Source organism: Genypterus blacodes, unplaced genomic scaffold (genome assembly GCF_046128005.1).
Source record: "Genypterus blacodes isolate CSIRO-AG114 ecotype Tasmania unplaced genomic scaffold, CSIRO-AGI_Gbla_v1 ptg000030l_1, whole genome shotgun sequence".
Taxonomy (NCBI): Eukaryota; Metazoa; Chordata; class Actinopteri; order Ophidiiformes; family Ophidiidae; genus Genypterus; species Genypterus blacodes.
The window spans coordinates 5,170,191-5,196,436 of NW_027466843.1; the positions used below are offsets into that span (position 1 = coordinate 5,170,191).

Genomic DNA, 26,246 nt, shown 5'->3' on the forward strand with positions numbered 1-26,246 from the left:
GGTTTTCAGCCATTCCCTATTAAAGTACACTTACATTTCCTTTAGGCTCTTCATGCTCTCAGGCGCTTCAAACTTCATTACTTAGGAAAAGCATCGTAACATTTTCCAGACCTTCAGGCGTAAAATAAAATCTTAAAATTGATCTGCAAAACGTTTTTGGGGAGATTTGCAGAACTAGAACTTGTTTATGGTTTTGATAAAGCAGTGATTGACTTGAGAAATAGATGTAGGCCCCTGAGCACTTCATTCAAAAACTGGGGTTTAGTGATTGAGGTAATTCAGAAAAACTGTATTTCAAGCTCATTGACCTGCATAGTTACAGTACCTCAGTACATCGTCGTGTTGCAAATCTTCTTCCCTCTTCGGGGAGTGGATATCTTTCCAGTGTTAAGCAAATTGTCAGGAACAGGAAATTCAGGCTTTTATTGTCAACATCCTTTATTAAATATGTCAGACAGTGGACACTGAAGCTGAAGTAGAAAAGGAAGTGGTTTTATTATTGAAAATTGATAACTTCAAACTTGAGAAAAAAGCAAAACTGTCCAAATGATGAACATACAACAGCCTTGAGTTGAGTTTTACATTTATCTGTACACATTATGGACAATAAGTGCCTTGAAGCAGATAAGAGAAACTAAGAACTTATTACTATGGCAATAGTAACAGTAGCCAAGCCAATGCACAGCTGGACTCAAATGACAAAACATAACGGCGTAAGGCAAACGTAGTGACGTGACCGAAGCACTGCATTTCTGTCTTGTCAGGAAGACGGACTGCAGAGTGACACCAGCCCAGAGATTTCATTAGTTAATGTATGCATGCCGTTTGATTTGTCAATTATATTGCAGCCCCCATTTCATACAAACACATGGTGAGAATGCACAAATACAGTATATATTCTAACTTATAAATTAATTAAGTTAACATGAATGTAATTGGTAGCTGAAACGTTTGGTTTCATTGACAAGACAAGTAAGTCAAGAGCTGAACTCTTGACTCTCAGAGACCTTCAAGGCAAAGTCCTCTTACTCCACCAGGAACTCAAACATTATACAATCAAGACAAACAATATTTGAAAGGTCAAGGAGGGCGAAAGGTCTGAATACTTTTGGAAAACAAAACATCAAGAGGGATTCACACTTCTTTAAGTGCTCTTCCAACAATTGTGACATGGCTGGTATCTCCTTGAAAACTCAGGAGAGATTTAAATTGCAAACCTTGGGATGGTTGGAAGAGTCTGATTGATAACGTTTCATCACTCATACACACACCAGCCTTTTGTTTAACTTGATTCTACAAAAATCTCTCGACCTAATTGGCTCCACATTTCTCCTTCACTCTGCCTTTGTAGGACTTCCAGCATTGGGGATTTTGCTCCCCTTGTTCACATCAGCCCTTCCTCCACAGATACACAGTCCTCCATGAAACACATTTACTTTATGGACCGCTGACTCGGTTGTTTTACACTCATTACACCTCATTGGTGGTATACCCTTCTGGAAGGTAGAGCGCTGCATTATGTAATTGTTCTCGGGTCTGTTGTCATGTTTCTCATTAGTGTTTTTACAGTGAAAGTAATCTTAACCTCAACATTTAAGATCAGATGATGTTTTAACTCTTTCCTGCCCTTCTTCTCTTTTCTGGTTTGCTTTATCTCATTACACATTAAGGTCAGATCAGGTTAGCGGTGACCCCTGAAGGATCCTAATGTACCTAGCTGCCCCAAGGGCTCACGGGGGGATCTGGAAGATGTAAATGAAGCTGCCATTATTGCTTGTGGTGGTGATTGTGGGTGTGTGGTCACATTTAGGACCCCTGTTTATGGTACTAATTACCATATTCTGTTCCTCATTTCTCCTTCAAGGTTCACTTAAGGCTAATGGAATAACATTCCTTCACCCTTAGGCGGCCCCTCCTGGTGACCAGATGTCACCACTACACTTCTCTCATTATCTGATTCCTGAGGGTTCAATCAAAAGAGGTCTTCTGGATTGTTTTTCCTTTTACATAAATCCAAATGATATCAAATTGTTCTTATGTGACGTTTAAGTGACGTCACAGCGGCTAGTAAAATCATCCTAGATACAATAGAATTATGTGCAGCACGCCTCTCTGTCAGATCACAGAGGTTGACAAACTGTTAATGATTAACATGTCTCTTGGAAGAGAGAGTAGGCTCTCTCCACCTTTGGCGAGTCACTGATATCCGCCACTGGGCAAGGGACAGTCTTTACGCTTCTCTCTTGTTCCAGTTATTAGCCCTTAAAGGACGCGCTAGCTTTGCTTTAAATTGTCTTGATGTCTTTCCAACATCTGACACACAGTGGGAGAGCCATGCACGGCACAAACAGCTAGATGTGGGTTATCAGACAGCAATAAAATAAAAGTTCACCAGGGTTGAGAGAAACAAGCATGAAAGTCGTTTTTAGGGTCGTATGGATGTTTGTAGTGTTAGGGTGGTGGAAGCTCTAGTTGCTGGGGATGCTCTGCAGGTACGTCAGGATTTGCTGGATCTTAACCAAGCGTTCTCTGAGGCTGGACATGGAGAGAACTGAGAGCTGGTACAGGGGATCGATGGGTAGAACAGCGAGCAGCCACCAGCAGCAAGCAGGACCATTAGGAGTTGCCTAATAGAGATGAGAGGAGAAATACATCAACAACACAAAAAAGGAAAGTCTGGGGCCACTCAATGTCTTGTAGTTAAATATAGTGGTTGATTGGATTAAAAAAAACCCATCAATCTCTTTAACGACCTAACCTATAATTTAAGATAAAGATAAGTTAGGTTCAATAGTAGTCAGCTGGAGGAATGAAGATCTGCCTCAGAGTTTCTTCCTCATTTCTCCATTTTAAGGATCAAGAGTCATTCACAAAAATGTGGGGAACGCTTAAGGATCTCAGGCAAATCTAATGTACTGCCTGGCCAATGTCCCGTTTTAAAGTCTATTGGCCATTAATGAGAGCTGCTCTGGAACATGATTAGCTCTTACATAAGACCAGCAATAATCATGGCCCCTTGTTCTTCCTCTGATGTGTGTAAGTGTGTGCACACTGGAGGTTGGGATTCTCTTCATGACACCCTTATGACGCAACTCAGCCGGAGGGATTAAGCACCAAGCTTAAGTGATGTTTAGCCTATATTGTCAGTGTTGGTTGTCCTAACTGCAGAGCTTCAATCCTTTTACACAGCAGGAAACCAGAGTCAAGTGTGCACGCACACACACACGCACACACACAGACAAACCACTATAACCCGTGTTAAGACCTTGTGGGAAATGGACGCATAGATTATTTGGGTTTCCCCGTAAGGAAACTGTGTCACAATCTACTTTTACACTGCTTTTCTGGAATTGGGGCATTGGTCAAACGTTAGAGCGGTGGAATTTATAAATATGCTTCCTAGGCTCCTCAGAAATGTCAATCTGCTCCTCACATAGGCGCCATCAGATTTAGGGACTAACTCCTACAGTTGCTATGGAGAGACCCTGCCTGTCTGTGGTGTACCTGGATGTCAGCCTCTCGCTCAGGCATGGCTCCAAAGTGCTGCAGGATCTGGTTGTGGAAGCGGATCTTGAGGTTCTGGAACCAGACTCTTGCCTGATCGTACACAGCATCATGCAGCTCCTGCAGCCTCACAAGCTCCTCCACGTCTTCCACCTAAGCAACAAGACTCCATCAGTTATTATACTGAGTGACAATTGTCTAAATCTTTGGAGGAATGAACTCTGTCAGAGAAAAGCTCAACACTGATAATCTCAGGAAAATGAAGTTCATTGTGGTTCTTACCCTTGTATCCTCCAAGTGTTCAATGTCAGCTATACTGTAGCCGTCCTTCATTCCTCTGGACAACACCCGGAAGCGCTTTCCTCCAATGGTGTCCACCACTGATCTCCCATCAGGGAGGAAGTGGACACTCCTGATGATCAGCATGCAGCCATGATCTGCAAACCTGCATTGAGGATCCAGCGACCGGTTAATAAGAAAATAGACTTTCCACAACAATCACCACATTAAAGGAGAACTTTAAAGGGTTGTAAGAAATCAAAGAGCGGTACATCATGAACGCATGTGTGCTTGTTTACCCTTTCTTGGGATCGTTGATGCACATCCCAAACTGCCGAGTTCCTGCATCCATGCAGCGGCGAATCATGAGGCGATAACGAGGCTCAAAGACATGCAGAGGGCAAGGCACGGTGGGGTACGCCATGGTACACACAAAGATAGGCACATTCTTTGTCAGGCTATACAGAGAGAAGGAGAGAATAACATATTTGAATGTGAAACCTTATCACCTCAGATGACACCAAAACCAAAGAGAGGGTGGGGAGGCCAACAGAGATGGATGAATGGAAAGATCACTCACTCAGAAAGCTCGCTGCTCTCCTCCAGGTGGGTTTTTGTCCTCTCTGCATACTCCTCACTCAAATACTGCTTGATCAGCGTGTTCAGCACACTTGTTACTGTGTACTTCCTGGATGCTAAATACTAAAGAGAGCAGAGGGCAAGGAAAGGGTTAATTCAAGATGTATCGGGGGCACATTTACTCAAGCATTGCTCTTGAAGGGCAGCGCACTGAAAAACCTAACTGGCCTCTCACCTCTTTCAGGCTCTCTTTGCAGAGGGGACACTGGGGTGTGTGGTCCAAGCAGCGCTCCAAACAGTTCTTACAGAAGGTGTGGCCACATGGTGTGGTTACAGGCTCATACAGCAGCCTGGACGGGTCAGAGGAGCAGTTGGTGGAGGTTTGCAAATCTATGCAAATCATTGATCGGTGTGTGTGTGTGTGTGTGTGTGTGTGTGTGTGTGTGTGTGTGTGTGTGTGTGTGTGTGTGTGTGTGTGTGTGTGTGTGTGTGTGTGTGTGTGTGTGTGTGTGTGTGTGTGTGTGCATGTTTGCATTTGTGTGTATGTCCTTACCTCATGCATAGAGAACACTCCAGGTCTGTGGGGTCCAGCAGGTCCAGAGGAACAGATCGGCACGCTTTGGTTTTGGGGGCCTTATGTTTGGTGACCTTTGCTAAACCTTAAGTCCAAACAGGAAGAAGACGACAAAGGTGTGAGATCACACATCAGACACACACACACACACACACACGCACGCACTTGTGCTGCATAATGTCTCGTGTTCCCCGTGAAATATTGATTCACTCAATATGCAAATGAGGCCATTACCTATGAGACTGAGATGTCAGAATCTGCTTATATCAGAGATTTAGAAATCATCATCTCCACTTTTTACCTTCGTTCAAACTTCATCCAGCTCACTGAAACCCGGTGCGGTTTACAGTTCACAGCTTCAGTTCACTAACAGACAGAGAGGTGACGTACCTTGTTTTTTATACTTGCTGCTTCCACTATCCACAAAGCAGGGCTCAATGTCCGACACCGACAGCTTCCTCTTCAGCAGGCTCCCCTTCTCCTGGTCCCCTAGCTGGGGAGCGGAGCAAACCCTCTTCAGTCCCTCCTCGCCACAGCCAGATCCGTGGAGTCGCAGTGAATGCGCTCGGCTCAGACCGGGCCGCTCCAGGCTTTCCCAGCGTTTCTGGGTAACAGAAGGCAGAGTTTAAAAAAAATCAAATCAAATCTTATTCTACTTAATGAGCAATATGAAAATCAATGCTATGAATTAATCCAATATTGCACCAAGTAATATTGTGAATCATTACCCAGTGTGCTTGTGCCTCCTGGCTGTGGAGATGCTGGTGCGCTGAGGCAGCACGGACCTGCTGCTGCTGCTGTTGTTGTCTCTGAACTGGGCTCTGTTGTTGAGCTTTAATGCGACTGAGAGGCGACGCGTTCTGTGTCGTCTCCCTCAGACCGACCTTGACGTTCTCGTCAGCCGGAGACAGCAGGTCACACAGAATCTGTAAACACCGTAAAAGCTGCTTAATGTAGCAAAGAGACTGGATAGATAAACAAGAGTACGGACATAAAGACCAGCAGGTATGAGGGAACAGAATGCTCTTGAACATGAAGGATAAGAGAGAATACTTAAATCTGCGTATCAATTTGGCCTTGGTGTATTTGCTCCCATGGCTGAGACATTAACTCTTATTCAGTTCACGCTCAACTTGGAATCGAACTTGGATCGCTGACTGGAAATCCATTTGAACACTCGCATGGAGCCAGCAGTGCTGAATCATTTCATTAACTTCCTACGCCGCCTTCCTCTTCTCCTCACACTATTCCACACAAATGTTTATATTACATCTATTGTTGGTTTCTTCATTCTTGTCATGTGTATTCCTATTCTCTTCTGTTGGTCAAGTCAATGAAGTGTTAGAGGAGGCGGTCAGACCGATGCATTAATCCTTTTTACCGACAACTACAATTTAATTTTGAATACACACACAATCCACTGTGCTCTACTGTGGGGAAGCTCATTACTTTTCAATCATTGAGAATCGCTCCGTGGTTTGTTTCAGCAGAGTCCAGATGATGATTAAAGTGGAATTCTGTCTGACTACAAACGGCTTGATGAATCATGTGTATGCTGGATGACAAACAGGCTCATACTGGTTTAGAGAAATGAGCACTGAGCACCCAGAGTCTCAGAGTTTGGGTCCATCCTCTGCAGTACACATCTGGGAGGGGTCTCAACTCAGTGTAAAAAGAAGCAGAGCACCAGCTCAGAGCGACACAGCCACGCTGGGGAAGTCATTTGAGGTGACATTGGCATTCTCTATCTGGCCTCACACACTGTTCAGACTGATGTGCAGCCTTCCCCTCACCACTCAGGACTAGAAGGCTGAGGCAGTTGGATAATAATATCACACTATCAGCAACCGTAAAAACAAGCCTGACCTAATATGATAACCACTTATGCAGAAAGACAATTCAATCTTGGAACAGCAAGAGAGAGAGTGAAGTGAACATTTGATCACAAAATGGTGAGGAGAGTCTTTGTGTTATTACTACAATTTATGCTGCATCACGAAACACTATGAGTCCATAATGTGACTTTAAGGTTCCGTCTGAGAAGTGGCACTAACGTCATTACAGGCAGAGTCACAAGACAGACAGACACACTAATACAACTTATGCAATACCAGGACGAATGATCCAAGTGAAAAATGTGGACCTCTTATGTGACCGACAACACCTCCTACTGATTTGTTTTGCTTTAGACATCGCAGGGCTGTGAATAATTATCATTATCATTCCTGATGAACACGATTAACTAGGAAATCTAAAAAATGTGTGGCCTGATGATGTCAACGCCCTTCAGAAATGACCCGAGTCTCCACTGATGTCTCTAGTACGTTTAAGCCAAGTCAAAAAAGTCATAATTGAAAAGGATCAAATCACTTGGGCGGTTTAATAACAGTTATCATCATGAATATGGAACAAGTGGCTCGAAACAGAATTTGAAGAGGAAGTCAAACTGAGGAACCACCAAAATAAGGTTTAAATACCAAATCAATGGGCTAATCTTTAAACTCACTAACCTTCTCCACTTGTCTCTTAGCACAGGGGAATTCTTCATCGACAGCCAGGCAGCGAAGGAAGACTTGGAGAGACTCGTCCACCTCGCCCATCTCATAAAGTACCATGGCCTTCCAAAACAAAGCCTGTAGGGAGCAGAGAGAAGAGCGAGAGAAATGAGGATCCTGTTCCATCATTTAAAAATAGTAATAATCAAGATTTTCACTATCTTTTCCTTGTGCCATTGGTCAATACCTCAGACTGATTATCATACAGTTATATTCACCAATATAATAAATCATTCGCAATTGTAACTGTCAGGTGAAGAGAATGGAGTGCCTTTAAACTATTCAGGTTACTTCACAGTATCACCTTGGTAACACATTTCAAACTGCACCACTACAAAGAAATGATGTCTCAGGTTTAATCCACGCTAATAGTTATTAATAGTACTGACCATGATACTCTATCGTAACTTATTCATGCCTCTGGAAACAAATGAGCTCTCGACACAGGACAGTGTTGCCATTTGTCAGGTGGCACAGTCTTTAAATATACATTTTCGAAGTAATAGCTAGCTAACTAACAAACACTGTTTCACACTGACTGGACGCATGACAGTGTAAGGTCAGGTCATACCCATAATCACACTGTTAACACCACAGAAGTAATCATTCACATTTGCTGTTGCCATCATTCCAAATATTTACATCATTTCCTATCAAAGCTTTTCATTTTGTTTAGCTCACAGTGGGTGACCTACTTCAGCAGAGCAGCTGGACCTTGGACTGCGTTCTGTGTCCTGCAGGGCCAGATGGTACTGTTTCAGCGCCACGTACGCCTCTGCACGTGACAATCGCACAACTGCTGCCGTCTCTGGATCTGCTGGAGATGACAGAGGACACAGAAAGTGAGGAATGGCACAAACAAACAACAAAAAACACTTGACCAGACATAACAAGCTCGGGATGGCTGCAAACCATGGGAAGAAAAATTCAACTACTGTGCAGCTATGTCTCAACCATGTGAAGCAGTGACCAAGCATTATTGCCAAATGAAGTCTATTACAGTAATGATGACATTCTGCAGCTTTCAACCATCAATTTACCGTTTATTGAGTTTAAATTTCCACACACATCGACACACAATCAGTCCATGCCTTCTGTTACCTCTTGTTAAAGTGTGTAATTAAAAAAGAGTGCACGTTGAAATGCTTTAAGAGCGCTTCACAATTTCAACAGATAATCTGTGCACATGGTGGTTCTGTGCCTGTTTGTTGGGCTCTCTGCAGCACTGACAGCAGATGCTTTCAAAAGCAGGTGGTGTGACTGCTGTGTTCTCAGTCTGCACCCTCAAATCAAAGTCAAGTGACAGTGATGGTCTTTCTGCTCAGCAAGGGCCACGTCAGTTTTCTCTTTGAAAGTCTAAAAATAATGTTTGCAGCTCAGTGTGACACACAATGCAGGATGATCATACAACATTGTGCAGAGAAAAACTGACAAGCCCTATACTTTTAAGTGTCAGTCTAACAGGATCAGGGTCAATGTGGTGGAGTAGGTTATGTTTAGTCCAAGACAGTAAATCCTGAGGGCAGTGTCCGAGTAACCGGGGTCAACAGGGTTATGCACCGCATTACATCATTTGACCCACAGAGTGAGGATGTTTCCATGAACCCTCATACAGCACATGAAGGTGCATCTACTACAATGGAAACTGGCTGGATTGAGCCATGTGCCAACCTCCTGCAGCTTTATCAGCAGTGAGATGTCAACAATCCATCTAAGACAGTTACAGCCTGATTCCTGTCATTGCATAACCTGAGAGTTATTATGGACCACAGACCCAGACGAGACTGTGCACACATACGTAACGTTTATGAAACCAGGAGAACATTCCTCAGGCCGCCCCGTCACAAGTTACAAAACCCGCACTTAAGTGTCGCGACATATCCTTACGCAACTGGCACAACTGCGCATGCTCGGTTGTGAAATTTCATAAGCAGACTGTGTCAGTGCGCGGGCATCCACTAGGGGGCGGTGTTTACCTACTTTCAAATACAACACTTTTAAATGTCGGTCAGCAGAACATAAGTCAATAGAGCCATGTGGACTCATTGGTAACAGATTGCATCACTGACACGGTAACAGCTGGGTACTTTTCGAGATTTGTTTGCGCAAAACATCAACAAAACACCCAAACGTGCCCAGTGAGAGTAGCAGAGAAGCCGATGAACCAGGAAACACATCTTTTCACAACACCTACCAGAGTGGATGACGTCGGTTGCTAGTGACACAGCCTCTTCGTACTGTTTGCTTCTACACAGCTCCCCAACTCCGCACACCGCTTTAGACGTCTTCATCTCATCTGGGAACCATTTATCTAAAAGTCCGCCAAGAATTACAGTCGCTCTCGGCTCCGGTTGGTGCCTAACAGCTTCGCCGCAGAGGTTGCACTTAGGCAGCAGCCTTTGTTGTAGGCACCTCTTACAGTACGAGTGTCCGCAAGCTACGGTCATAGCTTCGCCCAGAAACCCACCACAGCCGGGGCAGTCAAACATGTCGTGCTTCGTGCTGCCACCCGCATCCTCAACCTGCCCCGCCAGGTTCACCATCCCCGCGGCTTTCGTCTTGAAGTTGCGGAGGATGCAGTCCACGAAAGTGCTTAGCTGCTCGGGATGCACGGGGCCGTAGCGCATCGCCGTAGCAAACCAGTCAATGGCTTCTTTCAAACAGTTCTCTGATGCTAGCGCGTTAGCTTTCTGTAATATAAGTTTTTGGTGATCCTCATGGTCATGGTCTTCTTCCTCCTCGTCCTCCTCTTCCTTTCCACAGTCATTGTCAGGGTCAATGAAGAAGGCGCTTCTCTCGGTCAATGGCTCCTTCGTCCGCATTTGGAGCGACATTGTGGCGTAAGATGAGGAAACCTTACGTGTGTTGAAGTCTCTTTCTGTCTGCGGGTTTATGCATCGCAGTCGCCGCCGCGGGAGTTCTACGAATAGTAAACCAGCTTCTTCTCATCAGACGCCCGTTCGTTACGTAAAATAAAAAAACATAGCCACGTGACGCTCCGACCGAGGCTCTGATTGGTCAGAAGGCCAGGGTTACCAAACCTCCGTTACAAAGTTTCATAACTACGGAAGAGACGTAGCGGACGCCGGTTTACGTTAACGCGGTCAGGAAATAGCTTCATCATTGTCACTGCGCACATGCCTGAGGACGCGACGCGCTGTGACGTCACACTGGAGCGGAATAGTGTGTCTCTTTTTTTGTCAAATAGTTAACAATGAGGTTGCGTAATTGGAAGCGTAACCATTTCACAATATGGTTGTGTAAGATTGTTTAATGTTATTTCCAAGATGGTAAATCGAAATTATTATATTAAAACGTGTTTTTAGAAAACTGTACATTATCAGATCCTGTATGCAATACTGTTTTAAATCATTCTAAGAAAGTCTTATCTTATTGAAGTAAATGTGTGTGTCCTTATATTAAAGTTCCATTTTAGAGCCACGGGTTGCATTGGTTCTGGATGTGATGTTGCTGTCGGATTCATGTTTACAGAGGCAGAACAAACTCGTGCACTGTTTGAAAGTTGAAACCATATTCAACCGTTGCAGAATTTTCTCCACTGGGTCATCAGTTGTAGAACATATTCATTATTTCTGGTGCATCAGCAGAAACATGGCCCATTGTTGTCTGTCACATCCAATCATCACTCCTGATCTGCATACTGACATGAATAACCAAATCAGATAAAAACAGATCTAATAGATAACACACATAGCTGGCACTTTATTAGGTACATATGGCTTATTGCATGTTTGCATGTTTGCATGTTTGTAACGGTAACAGGCAATATTGAATAAATTAAGAATGGAAGAATGATTCCAGTGAGTTTCAGTGCACAGGCGACAAACAGGATTCCTTTTAAACATGGATTCTGTATTGCGTCAGTGCTTGAGGTTAGCGGTGGTGGATTAAAGGTGAGGATCCATAACTATCGTTGAAATGCCACGTACTACATGAATTCTGTTGCTACCTTTTCGAGCGAGATAACAAACACACAGGTCATCCTGAGCTCCTGCCATGACGGAGGCTGCCACCATAGTTACCAGATCTCAATCAGAGGTGGTGGAATGCGAGTCAACAAATCTGCCTACAGCACTTATGCATGATGGAATTACAGACCTTGATTTCAGGTACACTGGAGAGTGAATTTATACATGTTTTCTTTACAGTAAATGAAAGCACTCATGTTTGTCATTGTACTCTGCCGTTACATGAGGTGTGGTTGCAACAACATTGAACTATTAAGCTTGCCTGTTGTGTCGCAGAGCTCAGATTTATAGTTTATTTTGCTTACCTGGAAGCTGCTGAATAAGACAAATTGTTGATGTTTTGCAAACACTGTCTTAATCTGTCATCTGGCTTTTGCCATAACATCTGCACTGGTGCCTTAAGGGTTGCAATGCTCCTATTGGTTGAGTCGCTGGGTTTGTGATGAGTCATCACCTCCAGCCAAGCACAATGTGTGATTACGAAATCCACAAGGGAAAATGAGCAATGTTGCCGCCAGTGTTGTTGCCATTTCATCTGATTGATATTTCTACATGGCTGTATTCTTTGGAATGATTCAGGACTTCAGAAAGACGGGGATGAATCATCCAATTATGATTTTTCATTTTCTATTTTTTAAACAGACCACATTTTAGACAAACATTTAATCAATAAACATGTTACAGGGGTGGGCTGTATTTTCATATATCAAACTTGTTGCTTTAAATGATCAAGACAAACATAATCTGCTCCAACCTCAGATTTGTCACTCATTTGGAAGAAATTGCAGGAATAAAATGTTGCCAATATCATAAGTTAACCCCTTCTGGCATAGACTTTGGAATAGAATAGAATTTGGAGCCTTGAATTTTGGAGTGATGGCTTCAAAAAGGGAATTATAGCTCATGAGAATAATTGTCTATGTTGGCTCTGAGGCAAACCAACCTGATGGAGTCCAGTGAGCGACACCGCCATCTAACGGCCAAGATTACTCATTGCTGTAGGCCTCTAGAGCTCAATATTTTAAACATCTAGGAAGATGGCTATACATTTCGTTTGGGACTTAACTACTTACCCCTAACCCACTGAGCCAAGCTGGAGAGGATTTTTTAAGCAACACACCCCACAAATGCGCATGCGTTGTTTCACATAGGAAAGTAACGCACATCTTTTGAAAAATGTTCAAATACATTTTTTGATTAAACGTCTATTTCAAACAACGACGATGTAAGACAGTGGGCCACATCCGCCCCGCGGTACAATTGTATCCGGCCCGCGAGAGAGAGTACGTTATATAACTTATGTCAACAGAGTTACTACTTCACCTACAACTTCCTTATTCCCCTCTTACTTCTTCTAAATGTCTGCCTAGTAGAGTGAATCTCCTGATCGCTGTGATTTCATCTTAATGAACTAAATTAAACAACACACACATATGTTGTTGAGGAGACGACATGGATAAGAAGCGTGCCGATCAATCACAGTTCTGTTCTGGACATTGACACTCATCATAACCACCACAAGGGGGCAGTGTTGGTTCGTGAAAACACACTATTTTGTGTCTCGTCTCTCTCCCAGTACAGCGACCTCTAGAGGCGAGTCAACGAAACATCAACAGGATGATTTTCGTGGTAAAGGATTTAAAAAAAAAAACATATTTGTGGGAGAAGGACACAGAAACACAGGCAGCAGTGGTGTAAAGGTGAGAGAAGTGATCTACTTAAATGTAGAGAAGGCGCTCAATACCACTGCTGAGGTGCCTTTGAGCAAGATACGGATCCCCCCCAGCTGCCCCAGCAAAAAGTGTACACTTTTGTTACTTTCTAGTTACATTTCATTCAAATTCATCATTTATTTGATCACTGCCGTGCTCTCCCTCTCTGACTCTCTCTCTCAATCACACATACACACACACACACACACACACACACACACACACACACACACACACACACACACACACACACACACGCTGTTTTCATCCTCTCCAGATCTTTACCATGAGCCTCTGGAATTTCTGGAATACAGAGACACCGTGAGGAAACTGTAGGAACATTGTACGACAATATACTGCTGTTCTTTTCCATGTTGACACTTACAATACAGTGTTATCATTATGACATACTGCTGCTGTTGCCACAACAATTCCACATGTGATCCATCAGAGCATTCCGGTCCACATGGAGCAATGTGACCCGTGGTTCCTGTTGGATATTTGGCACGCCGGTGGGATTTTCTGTGACCAAACTCCACTGCTCATTGATCATGTTGACTTAAAGCCAGAGGTCAGCTGTAACTTCCCAATATGTTCAAATATAGTTGTGTGTGTGTGTGTGTGTGTGTGTGTGTGTGTGTGTGTGTGTGTGTGTGTGTGTGTGTGTGAGAGTGTATGTCATCATTGAAGTGGCCTGGAAGATAAAAAAAAAAACCCACTTATGTTTCAATTTTAAGATTGATTAAAATTGTATTATTTGTATTATTTCTTTCCATTGTAATTTTGACTTGTATTTTTTACATTTTACGTACATTTTACGGAACAAAGCATTCCTACATGAATGTGTAGAAACCGATTTCTATATATATACTTATATCTTCTCTTATCTTATGTCTTAAAAGTGTAAAAAGTCCTGGTATTGTTTCAACCATAACATCTGCTACTATAAATTAAGCATAAATTGTTTCATAAATGCTTTAACAACTGACAGAAGACCTGCATACACTCACTCACTCATACACTCACACACATACACACAGGCATTTGTATTCATTTATCAATGTGGGAAACCTTCTCTGCTGGTTTCTCAAAGAGCGCTGTAGGAATGTCGCCCTGTTGCTGACTCTTGGCCGGTCTTATCAGGTCGCCAACAATCTCCCGGAGTTGGTTGGGTTCAGAGCAAAAAACTACAGCACATACGCGTGTACATACAGGAACACACAAGCATGCAGGAGAGGACAGAAGGGAAGAAGAGAGAAATCCATCATGTCTCTGTATATGTTGTGTAAGATGTGATAACACTTGTGGACTCAAGTGTGTGTGTATGTGTGTGTGTGTGTGTCTGGTTTATCTCAACTGACTCGCACCCACAAGTACATAAAGTGTTAACGGTCCACGAGAAGAAGAAGTGTGAGTATGCCAACGTGAAATGTAAATGTATTGTCTTTGCTATGGGCTGAAGGCTCTCACAGTCAAGTCAACACTTGTCTCTGCTGTCACCGTGCGTGTGTGTGGAAAGTACCAGACTCTGAGCTCTGTAAATATGCACTCTGAGTTTATGGATCATAATAATTCCTGTTTAGATTGAAGTAACGTGTGAACACAACAAGTGCGGCCTGTGACGTCTGTATGTGCGTCGTGTGCACGTGTGCGCCCCGGTGAGGGAAACAGACGGACACCGGTCTTGTTGTCGAGAGATTACAAACAAAAAGAGGTGCAATGCCGCCTTTTCTGACCCCTTGGTAACCCCCCCTCCCCCCTGCCCCCCCTCCTCTTGTGACTGCCCGCACCTCCTCCCTCCCTCCACCCCCCCCAGGATCTGAACCAGGCCAGCTGTGGCACAAGAGACCCCATTGTCTTCTGCCCTATGAAACAGTTATGTAAGAAAAAAATAAGAAGTGAGATCACCATCTAGCTGCAGACCAGTTGATACCCGCCTGCCTGCAGCTCTGAGCCTTCGCCGCCCAATCAGACCTGCTGGTGTGGAATGAGGCGCACTGAGGTGGAGGGCGGCGGCGGCGAGGGGACGTGAGGAGGGAAAACCGGGAGTCACGTCTGAGGCCTGTCGGGTCTGAACGGGCGTAAACACTCAGAACACACAGATGACCGGGGAGGAAGATGAGGTAGATGAGAAGCAAAACCCCAAACACAGACTGACGGACGTAAACTTTGTCATATAACTCAACTCGGACAAACATGATTATTTTAATACATTTAATAGTGCATTTTGATTAACCTGTACAGAAATAATATTAATAAAAAAGATAAAACATTTGTTCATTTCTGTAACATAAAGCTTAACATTTACAATAAAATAGGATGGTATAATACAAAACAAACATATATCTGAGGTATAAATATATTTGTTTTAAATTAACTGTCATTGTCATGCGTTATTATTTGGCAGAGTTAAGGTACAAACATCTAGGATACGAGCGGTGGCTTAGTGAATTAAATCGACACGGAGAAAAAAAGGCGAGCGAAGGGGTGAACCAAGGTCAGCTTTGTTACCGCGACGACTTGAACTTCTTCATTTAAACATGACGGCGCGGAGAAAGAAAGCCTACACACAGATCAGATTCTCCTTCTGTTGAAATGGCACAAACACTCGCTCCGCCCTTTACAGTAAAACCTGTAAAATCTCCACCTTTATAAAAGGACCGCTTGCTCCTCGCGTTCTCTCTGAAAGGACGAGCCAGAGGTTTCTAAAGCTACTTTGAAACAGTGAATTACTTTTTCTGTTCGCGGGTACATCAAGCAGACTGATATCTTATTGTATCTATACGACCTCTGGACAACATTTTCAACCCGATGTGAACAAAAACTGTGCGCTCCACGACTCCATTTCTGCTTTTCTGAATAAGAAGTTAAAGCTCAACGAGGCTTCTTTTGGCTTTTCACGCATTTGGTCCTTCTGATCTTTCATTTGAATTTGTCAGTGTGATCGTTTGAGCATGCAAAATCAAACCCTTAGTTGAATAATTACCTTTTTTTGGTGCTGTTACAGAATTACAAAGTAACTAAAATGATGAGCAACACAAACTACCCTCGCCAATATTTATTAGCGACATCAAACTCTGGAAATATTGGGGATAGATTTATTTTAAAGGGCATGAATAAGAAACTGATGCCGTCCTTTGATCGTTCCTTTCCCTATTTGGTGAGCCAGCACCCATACACACATCTGTTACCGTTACAAACTACTCTGCCATTTATCCACCTGTCATCTCACACCATCCCGTCTATTGTTTCCACTCAGACTGCACGTTGCAGCACCTTCACCTTCGTCTTTCTTCACCCTTGGATCAATCAACCAACAATCTCACATAGTCTACTGTTCCTTTTGTGCTTTGCTGTAACAGAAAAGAGGACGCAACACGAGACAGACACACACACACACAGACAGAGAGAGAGACAGACACGAACCGTTACTGTGACAACGCTCAGAATACTGTATGTACACATTATTTTGCAGCTGGAAACCAGTGCGTGGAATGGGCATTTATTAACCCTTTGTTGCTTAGAACACATGCACACACTCATGCACACACCCACACGTGAGCACACACTCGCTGAATCCCTTTGCTTCTCAGAAGCAATAGCACCCTTTGGATAAAGTTTCAACCTCACATCCTTGTATGAGCGACGTCGTGTCCTTTGGCCCAGATCAATGTTTCCGTGACAGGAGTCCTGTTGGCAAGACGCTGAAAGTCTCAACTGAACAGATCCAAACAATAATACCGGTCTAAAGTGATCGAACAAACAAAGTCCTTCCACTCTCGATCAAAGGTGTGTCCATTAAATCTGTACATGAAGAGGTTTGGACGCGTCTCTGGTGGAATGGGTGGAGTTATCCAACCAAGTGTGGTTCAACCGTCCAGGGTTCATAGAAGCAAATGAGGCCCTTGCCGCCCAAATGTCCCTCTCTCACTTGTCCAGGGGCACAGTGAAAGAGTCGCGTATCCGTGCTACCTCAGCAGCACACAAGTGTCCATACAGTTTGTTGTACCACTCTGGGAATCGACCCCTAAACAAGAAAGGAGAGAAGCACATTTTAGTCATCGTGTGTAAATGATCTTATATCTAATCCTGTTTACACTCAGAGTATCTGCTATAATCCCCTAATTGCTCTTGTTTCTGTCAGTCATCTGCTCACCTGCAGTCAATCCTGGAAATGTGTGTGAGCCGGGATTTGCTCGATCCGCACGGCTCGACGTAGTAGCGCGAGGTGAGCACGTTAGCTCGCACGCCCACCACTTGCGCCCCTTCGTGGTCCACAGACATACACACCAGCGCACAAGCTCCCTTTGGCAGGTCGGTGGCCCACGTTCTGATAGAAAAGAGCAGAATAGCCAAGTTAGGGTCTGATGTGTTTGTCTCATCACTGAATGATGACGCAAACAGACATGGAGACGGAAGAAATGTCAGCGGCATACCTGAGCACCAGGTGGTCTCTGGTGGGATGCGGGGCCATGGTGTTCCTGACGTACTGGTAGATCTCTGTCCTCTCGTCCAGGGTCTCCACCACCCGGCTCTCCAGCAGGTCCTCGTCCCAGTGACCCTGCTCCCGTAGCAACCGCATCAGGATCTCCTCGGGGCTTGCGGGAACCTCCACGGTCACCTTCCACAACCGCAGAGGGAAACCATCATGCACCTGGAGATTCAGATGGAAAGACTTTGTTAAACGGAGATCAGAGAAACATCAACAACTCTAAGTCAACAGACAACAACAATAAGTCAAAGTTCTTTTGAATAAATGTTGTTTTTCCTAAATCATTACGATCTAGGACTTAGGAACACACTTTGTTTATCTCGATATGAAGTTCTTATGCAAACAGTAGAGCTGTACTTCAAAACCTCCTGATGCCCTTGAGTTAAGTCAGCTGCTTCTTTCTGCCATCAGATGATAAACCACACACACAGACACACACACACACACACACACACACTAGGCCTTGTGACTCTCAAACTGTAGAGTAAGATAACATCAGACAGGGGCCCTTGCACACTGGAGTCAGGAAATGTAGGCTCAGGATAATGGTGAGGCTGTGTACGTGTGTGTGTGTGTGTATGTGAGTGTCTATGTCAAGCTGATGTCATCCTGGGATCGAGGCCAGTGCTGCCATGGGAATGAGAAGCCGAGGGCCCGTCCAGATTCACACGGATGCTTTTCTGTACAGGAAACGCTAACCGCTGCTTTTCCAACAGATATTTCAGGAAGGCGGAGAGACGGAGAAAAGGACGGAAGGAGAGGACAGGAAACAGATAGTAGAAGTGACAGAGCGCGCCTCAAGAATGACAGAGTGCTCACACTAAAGATAGACTGACCCTTAGTCTCATTCATGAATCGCATTACTTTCACTATGGAGCTTCTTCACTCCTACACAAAGAGATCTCTGGTGTTTGCTGCACATGTCGATGATCTCACGGTTTAAACATCAGGCGGTGGAGAACATGAAGAAGAAGAAGGAAGGGGTCGTACCTTCCTACAGGCCAGCTCGGCGTGCTCCGGGGTGGAGCAGCTGTCGTAACCTCTGAACTTGTCCTTGGCCTCTTTGAGGAGGGCATCCAAGCTGTCCCTCAGATAGGACCTGTATCCTCCCTGTCCGCCCTCCGCGCCGCCCAACTCCTCCAGGCGCAGCGGCAACAGCGCCTGCTCCACGTAGGAGTTCCTGCAGCGATTCATCTCCTCTGGGATCTGAAGGAGAGAGAGAAAGAGAGAGAGAGAGCGAAGGTCAGACGAACTGTTGTCAGTTTATCTCCACATCTGGTTCTTCAACCATACTTTCACAAAGGATGGAAACAAATATGAATCAAACTTGTGAACGTTCCCTCTCTGTCATTCCGCAGATTGAATTAAAAGGAGGCAAATTAGATGGACGTCTCTAACTGGTCACCACCCTTTCATGAACCGCTGCAGCCAAGAGGGGATCTGATTAACATGAAATAATTCAGTTTACTTGTTGTGTGATGTGGCAATGACAAGAAGCGCTGGGGCGATCCAATAACAACGATAACGACATGCCGTCCGCAGCCTTTTCAGCTTCGTTGGCACCATGTCACGGAAGGACGCACTGGGCAGGAACGCATTACGGCCTGAACGGCATTGAAATTGGATTAGAGATCGTGTAATCTGCTAATTATTCCTGTTTTCTCAGTTCAATGCTCTTTTTTGTGGATACACAGAGTCTCAAAGGCTGAGATGGAGCCGACGGTTTATGGATTTAAAGGATTTCCCACAAACAAAAAACACGGACTGAGATGATTTCTGTTTTATACTTGATCTGTTTCTCTGAATGTCTTCTAACTCTTTGACGTTATGTATGAACAGGTGCTCTACAAGTTCAGTACAACATACTTTGGTCAGATTAGGTTGTGTAGTCGATGAGATCAGGGTTAAGTTTGTTTACAGGACAAAACACAGGATGTGGTACAGTTCATTCTTTCAAAACACCTTTCTGAGGTTCATTACAGGTTGTTCTGAATTTGTCTGTGGCCCTTAACCTTCACACCTATTTTAAAAGAGGAGAATGATGCTTAGTCAGCTACTCACCCTAAAGAGCTTCCTGCACTCCTGGATCATGTGTGCCAGGCCGTGAGTGGCAGCCAGGTTCTCGTTCAGGTCCCTCTGGTCCGGCTTTCCCAGCGTCTGCTTCCTGTTCATCACCCTTTAACCCAGGAAAAGGAAAACATTGAAGAGAAATGTGGCTACAGCAACATTAGCCTTAGCATACAGCGTCCAGACAGAAGGTGTGTGAGGTAGAGGAGAGCAGTGAGACGGTGAGCTGTTTGGCCTTTTGCACCTGATGACGCCTTTGGTATCAAGTTTGATTTCCTGATCAGATACGGCTTCACACATCCTCTACTGTTGCTTTGCTTTTTTACTTTACTCTTCCTCTTCCCTCCTCCCTCCACCTCCAGTATCCTGCTCTTTTGTTTCTTTACTGTGACCTTTTCCTGTTTTCACAGTTTACAGCCGACTACAAGTCACACAAGCTGCTAATACAATAACTGTGTCAGTGAAGGCAATCAAAATAAAGTCAAGGATTAAAATAAAATGAAGCGACAACAATGGCACATACACACACCTGGGCGAGGAGCTCTCCTTGCGGCGCAGTGTGTTGAGGTGGAAGAGGGAGGGGGCCAGGCAGACGGCCAGGTTGGTGGGGGTCATCTGGTTTTCCGACACGCTGGCCGTCACGTCGCTCAGCAGACACAGCAGCGTCCGCAGGGCCTCGCGGTTCTCGTCGGGCAGCAGCAGCACGGCGGCGCGCGCTGCCTGCAGGCGGAGCTCCTTGGGCATGTCTGTGGAGGAAGAGGAGGCATGATGCATTATGTATACATGTATAGCATGCGCTGTCTCGCTGTGTGTTTTTCCGTTGCTTAGCCCACAGAGGGGATCTGGCTGCTGCGCTGCTTTCCCAGAGCCTGACTGGAATGAGCTACGACGGGCTCCATGTCATGTTAAGTGGGTTATGTAAGCTTATGTGTGTGTGTAGTGTGTGTGTGTAGTGTGTGCTGGATGCTCCATGCAGGACCTGTTTTCTTTCCACTTGTATAAACAGGCCCTGATGCTGCTTTTACAATTCACAAGTATTACGTAACAATACACGATGATCTAATGGTAAATCATGGGAGGGACGAACCAAAGCTGTCACTGTGATTTATGGTTCCATATATACATATGTACATATATATATAATCTCATCGCACAGGTATTTCCTGTTCTTGTCTTGTTTTCCCTCTACCGCTTCGGGATTTCTCACTCCATGGTCGGCAAAGAAAGCAACAACACCACCATGTGTACATCTTAAATCCCCCCCATCAGACCGGGCGATGGAAGGCTTGTGTTGTGAACTTACACAGATAGATCTGGAGGAAGGTCTCCGACAGCTTGCTGGTGAGCAGCGGCTCAGGCAGATCTCTGAAGTACTGCTTCAACATGTCAGCCACGTCGTAGGCCGACTGGCTCTCGTAGTTGACTCCTCCTCCGTCGGCGCCGCACGCCTCGTTCATCTGGCGAAGAGCTTGGATGCGGGATTTAACTCCCGATTTTCTGAAGAGTCCCACCTGAACAGAGAGGAGTGAAGAGAGTTAGGTTAATACGTAGAGACGTCACGGGTCAGCCATTATAATTCCCTTATTCCATAACTATGACCTCAACATTTGATCTTATGATGCAACTCCTAAATCCAATGCTTACAGTCAACATGGTGACGTCACTATAAGTCCTGATGACTATTTACAAGTGCTCGTGACGCCCAGCAGGGATTCCTGTGGTGAAGGTTGCACAGAACCTCATCAGTGGACTTTTATGGCTGCACATAATGGCAACTTTGGTGAGGAACAGAGAAAAGGCCTCAGACTGAATACTTTCCATGAGCTTTCACCACTTCCAAACAGAGGCTCCTTGTCCAGCAGAGAGAACGTCGCTTCTCAATCTATTTATCAAAACATTAATAGCTAGCTTTCTTTCTTTCTTTACACACACACACACAATGGAAGTAAAGCCTTTTTCGGAGTCACTGCAACAACTTATGTAACAGCTGAGGATAGAATCATGGATGAATATTTAACTGATTGCAGCTGTCTTTAAATACATTACATAATCTAAGAACTCATCCTCCAATCCTATAATGTGGAAAATTGCTCTTGAAGTCATTGACCCTGCATGTGGCGCTTGAGGCTAAATGACAAGCTGGCGAGACTTTAGAGGATCATGTGTACTCATGTGTTACATGTGTTATGTATTTATGTGTTGGTGTAACTGTACTTTACCTGATCTAGGCACTGATTACGTAAGTAGCGCATTGCTTGCTGAATTCCTTGAGGGAGCGGCTGGCCCGTCCTCTGGACGATGACTTGTAGTGGCACACCGAACACATTCCTGTCCTTATAGTCCCGCACCTTGATCCGCTTCATAAACTTTGGCACAGCCCTGCAACATACACAAAGAGTGATAAGCGTTTAGGATACAGCCACAGACCTTCATTCAGACACAAACTAACCCTAACCCCAGCAGTTCAGATGTCTAAAAGAAGGTATTAGCAGCAGAGTTACAGAGGTACCTACCTGGCTAGCTGACTACTAAGATGTGTGTGTGTGTGTGTGTTTGTGAGCAAGGAGGAAACCGGGGTGGGGGGGCTGCAGAAGCCCGTCTCCAGGTTTATGAGGGTGGATAAACAGAGGCTTAGAGGAGCACACAGGAGGGCAGTGCGATGTAAACAGGGGTGTCAAAAGGGGAGGGGCACACAGGTTTACACATCCGCACTGAGTCTGTTTCACTACCTGTAACTCTGTGTGCGTGTGCGTGTGTGTGTGTGTGTGTGTGTGTGTGTGTGTGTGTGTGTGTGTGTGTGTGTGTGTGTGTGTGAGTGTGTGTGTGTGTGAGCCAAGTGAACAGCAGCTCAATAACCACTAACGCTGGGTCGACACATGCTACGCTGACCGTTTCACAAGAATGTGCTTGCAGATTTATGGCCGTGGTGATATCTGCATGGCTGTTGAGGAAAGAGATGACATGTGTGACCCGGGACAAGCGCGTCTTTGTAAAGAGCAGGCGTCCGCACGACCTAATGTGCTTCACAGAACCACGGTATGGAAAACTGGAAAAAGAGCATATTATGATCCCGGCCCGGAATTCTGAATATGTGTAGGCCTCCAGCGGCCAACAAGCGGCCTCTGTCCTTCATGGAGTCATAAGACCATCATAATGGCTGCTATTCCTGTACAAGAAAGGCCTTTGGGTAGAGCAAACCAGGGAGGGCGGGGCAGAGGAAATTATGTAATTTTAGAATTTATGCGTGTTTTCCACAATGAAAGAAACAAATGTCCACTCCATGTGCAATTCTCATGATTACATTTATCACAAAAAATGCACCATTATTGGATTATACTGATTTTTATGGCTAAGTGGATAAAGTTTTTCATATTTTGCTAATAATTGTTTCAATCTTGGAGCAAAATAATGATTTAGAAATGTCAGAAAAATGAATGAAGGCGGACGGAGTGATGGTGAGACCTCTAAAGGAGAAACAGTAACAAGCAGGATATTCAGTTGCATTGAGACTTGGTGAGCTGCAATGTAACAAGAGGTCGGGCCAGAAGTGGGCGAGACGCTAATGGTGGATGGGTAATTGTGGAGAGCCGATCTTTCCAGCCTCCAGCTCTTATAACACTGAGCGTGTGAACTGCCATGATTGCCCCGTAGAGAAAAAGACAATGTACACCCCTTCCCAGCAATTACAGGCCTGGGAAAAGAATGTGAAACCCAACCTCCAGACAGCCGTCACCACGCTACACAACAACCTGCAGATGGAGGGGACGGGGAGATGGAGGCATGGAGGGGCACTAAGCGGGTGGATAAATAGATTCAGTGTGGTCGATAACAAGGGACAACTCGTCTGAAGCGATGGTAGTTTTACACAAAGAGCAAAACGTAAAAATCAATGGCTGCCCGGGTCCGATAACGGTACAAACAAATGACATAGTGTGTCCCTTACATAAGCCCCCCCAGATTCTTCCAGTGCCACTCACCAGCTGAAGCCGTGTTTGTTAGTCGGGGTGTGTTTCTCCAGGAGGGCGGTGAGCTGCAGCAGGGAGAGTTTCTGTAATAGATTCATCTGCAGCACAGACTGGCAGCTAATCTGGAGCTGGGCCGAGGCCAAACTGGGCCGATGCGAGTTCTGGAAGCTCGGCCAGCGGAGTTTCTGTGGTCTGGAAAGTGGAGGAGAGGGTACAAAAGGAGAGAGGAGGAGGAGAACGCTGGATGAATTTAATTCTTGGACTGAGTCATGCACACGTGCACACATGTGCTAAAAAGCTTACACACAAGACACACGTGAAGAAATATGCATCCATGCTAACTGTCACAAGTCGACCAAGGTCCAATGAGTTTATAGTTCTACTCTCTCTTTTACTCTCCCTCTACCACTTCATAAGCAGCAGTGCCGAGTATTCCTATACATACGTGCCAAGCGATCAGGTTTGGGATTACGTGGGATTTATGTACACATCAATCAAGAGATTGTCTCTAAGACTGGGACTCCAAACCCCCCCAATGTAATTCTGTCTGTGGATTCCTGAGGGAGCGGCAACAGTCCCCTTGGAAACCAAAAAGCATTCCTGGGTATTCAGCACCATTACGTAGGGAGAGCAGTCTCAGCGTGTGTGTGTGTGTTCCCCCTTTACTCTGCTGTCATTTTCTATAGAAATCTCAGTGTTTCTCTTTCTGGAGTCATTCGTGCACTGAGGTCATGTTTGGTCATATTTTACATTAGCTTGTTTGAATGCTGTTTGGAAATGTACTTCCTTTCGTCTTTACGGTGATACAGGATTAGACATTTTGCATTCTGGTCACTAACCTGTTGGTGCGTGTCAGGGACGCTCCGACACCAGAGTCTCTCCTCTCTCTCATCCCCTCCTCTCCCTCGCCCAGGGGGTTTCCGGTGCTGTCTTGGTCACTTCCGTTCTCTGTCTCCTCCAGACGGTTCTGCAGAGGAGACGACGGGCACGGGGAGGCAGAGTCCAGTGCGGAGTCAGAGTCTCCTTCTTCCTCTTCATCTTCATCCTCTTCTTCCTCTTCGGCAGCCACGGCCTCAGACCAGGCGTTCACAAAGCGCTGCAGGCCGCTCACGTGCTGCAGCACCTCCTCCAGTTTACGCTCGTCCCTGTCTTCCTCCTCTGCTTCCTCCTCTCTCTCTGTGTAGGGGACGTTGTCATAGAAACTCAGCCGGCTGTCCACAGACCCTGAGGAGCCACGAAGATGACGTCTACTCTGCCTTCCCCTGAGGATCACAGAGTTCCCGTTATCATTGCCATTATTGTTGCGTGAGCTCCCATCCTGCAGCGCCTTGGGAAAGGTTCCAGGCTTGTGACCCTCTGGTAGGTAGAAAAAGATCATGCCCTCCTGTTCCTCTTCTTCCTCCACTTGTCTGCTAGTATCTTGCGCACTGCAGTTGTTCCGGTGGTTCTGCTCATCAAACGTCATCCCGTTCGTTGGCTGCCGCGGGGTGGACGGGGAAGGCTTGGGCTGAGCTGCTGGCTGTCCATCTGAAGCTTGTTGGAGAATGCTGAAGGGATCAAACCCCTCCAAGTACATCCCCCCTCTCTTACTGGAGCCTGCCGCTGTGCTGTGGCTGCGAGCGCGAGTCACTGGGCTGGGTGTACTCACCGCACTCCCACTGCTGGCTTCAGACTGGCTGCTGCCCGTGCTGCCCGTGCTGCCGTTGCTGGTCTGAGTGGAGTAGGACACGGAGCGATTCCTGTTGAGGGTCATAGTCTGACAGGGGTTGCGTTGGTAATTGAGGTTCTGATTGAGGTTGATGCTCGGGATGTCCACACAGTTGAGCCTCCTCAGTTTGTCATCATCTAGCCCCTCTTTGATGACAGGGCCACTGATTTCTATCTTCGCTCCGCTGGTGCTAGACTTCTTCTTTCTCTTGGAGGACGTGCCTGTCCGAAGCCGAAGACTTTCCATCCTCTTGAGGAAACTCTTAGCTCTCGAGCGTGTGCTTTTGCCGCTACCGCCTCCCCTGTCCAGACTTCCTCCCATCCCGGTTTTCACATCGAACGTGAACTGTCCAAGTGTCTCCAGGGGTGACGGAGGCAAGCCATCGGACAGGGAATCCTCGTTAGCGCATCCTGACCCGCCTGTGCCCGAAGACGAACACATGCTCGCTACAGAGCTGGCACGGGTCGCACCGGCAGGTACCGTCTCAGTTGCAAGGGAACCACCATGACTTTTCTCTTCTCTTCCTCCACTCCCACTGCTGTGGATGGAGCCCACCTCAGGCTGCTCACTCAGATCCGTCAGCACGCTTTCTGAGCTATTACCTTCAAGGAGATTGCACTTGCCAGCATGGGAGCCCTGGTCCTTTGAGAAAGCGGGCTGAGCGGCTTCTGAGGATAATGTAGAGAAAACCTCCAGCTCCTCCATGCGAGACCAGCGCTTGCTGTCCCTCTGAAAGGTCCAGCGGCCACTGATGGCACAAGGCTCGTCTTCATCTGAGTCCTCACTCTGTAGAAGTGGAGCACATAAGGGAGAGAGAGAAAA

The 26,246-nt window shown here is 45.6% G+C and overlaps 2 protein-coding genes across 4 annotated transcripts in view; both read right to left on the bottom strand.

Annotated features, from left to right (window-relative positions):
* Positions 1 to 476: 476 nt before the first annotated feature.
* Positions 477 to 10,483, bottom strand: lonrf1 (LON peptidase N-terminal domain and ring finger 1). Of its 2 annotated transcripts, none has more exons than XM_076145516.1 (12): positions 9,686 to 10,483; positions 8,187 to 8,305; positions 7,447 to 7,569; positions 5,665 to 5,862; positions 5,327 to 5,540; positions 4,916 to 5,021; positions 4,598 to 4,712; positions 4,364 to 4,485; positions 4,083 to 4,241; positions 3,787 to 3,949; positions 3,505 to 3,657; positions 477 to 2,627 (listed from the first exon to the last, which is right to left on the bottom strand). In XM_076145516.1, the coding sequence occupies exons 1-12, from the start codon at positions 10,323 to 10,325 to the stop codon at positions 2,469 to 2,471; spliced, it is 2,271 nt and encodes a 756-aa protein (XP_076001631.1). In that variant the 5' UTR covers positions 10,326 to 10,483; the 3' UTR covers positions 477 to 2,468. The 2 variants fall into 2 exon arrangements, with proteins under 2 accessions (XP_076001631.1, XP_076001630.1); XM_076145515.1 differs by having other exon boundaries at positions 8,187 to 8,308.
* A 4,909-nt stretch (positions 10,484 to 15,392) lies between these two features.
* The window catches only part of dlc1 (DLC1 Rho GTPase activating protein), a 70,201-nt gene continuing 59,347 nt past the window's right edge, over positions 15,393 to 26,246 (bottom strand). For both annotated transcript variants that reach the window (XM_076145200.1, XM_076145202.1), the window contains 10 exons: positions 24,556 to 26,210; positions 23,729 to 23,908; positions 21,971 to 22,130; positions 21,055 to 21,262; positions 20,281 to 20,497; positions 19,746 to 19,860; positions 18,675 to 18,890; positions 17,629 to 17,846; positions 17,349 to 17,522; positions 15,393 to 17,219 (listed from right to left, as the gene is read on the bottom strand). In XM_076145200.1, coding sequence (XP_076001315.1) covers positions 17,120 to 17,219; positions 17,349 to 17,522; positions 17,629 to 17,846; positions 18,675 to 18,890; positions 19,746 to 19,860; positions 20,281 to 20,497; positions 21,055 to 21,262; positions 21,971 to 22,130; positions 23,729 to 23,908; positions 24,556 to 26,210 — 3,243 coding nt within the window. In that variant the 3' untranslated portion in view covers positions 15,393 to 17,119. The remainder of the gene's footprint in view (positions 17,220 to 17,348; positions 17,523 to 17,628; positions 17,847 to 18,674; positions 18,891 to 19,745; positions 19,861 to 20,280; positions 20,498 to 21,054; positions 21,263 to 21,970; positions 22,131 to 23,728; positions 23,909 to 24,555; positions 26,211 to 26,246) is intronic.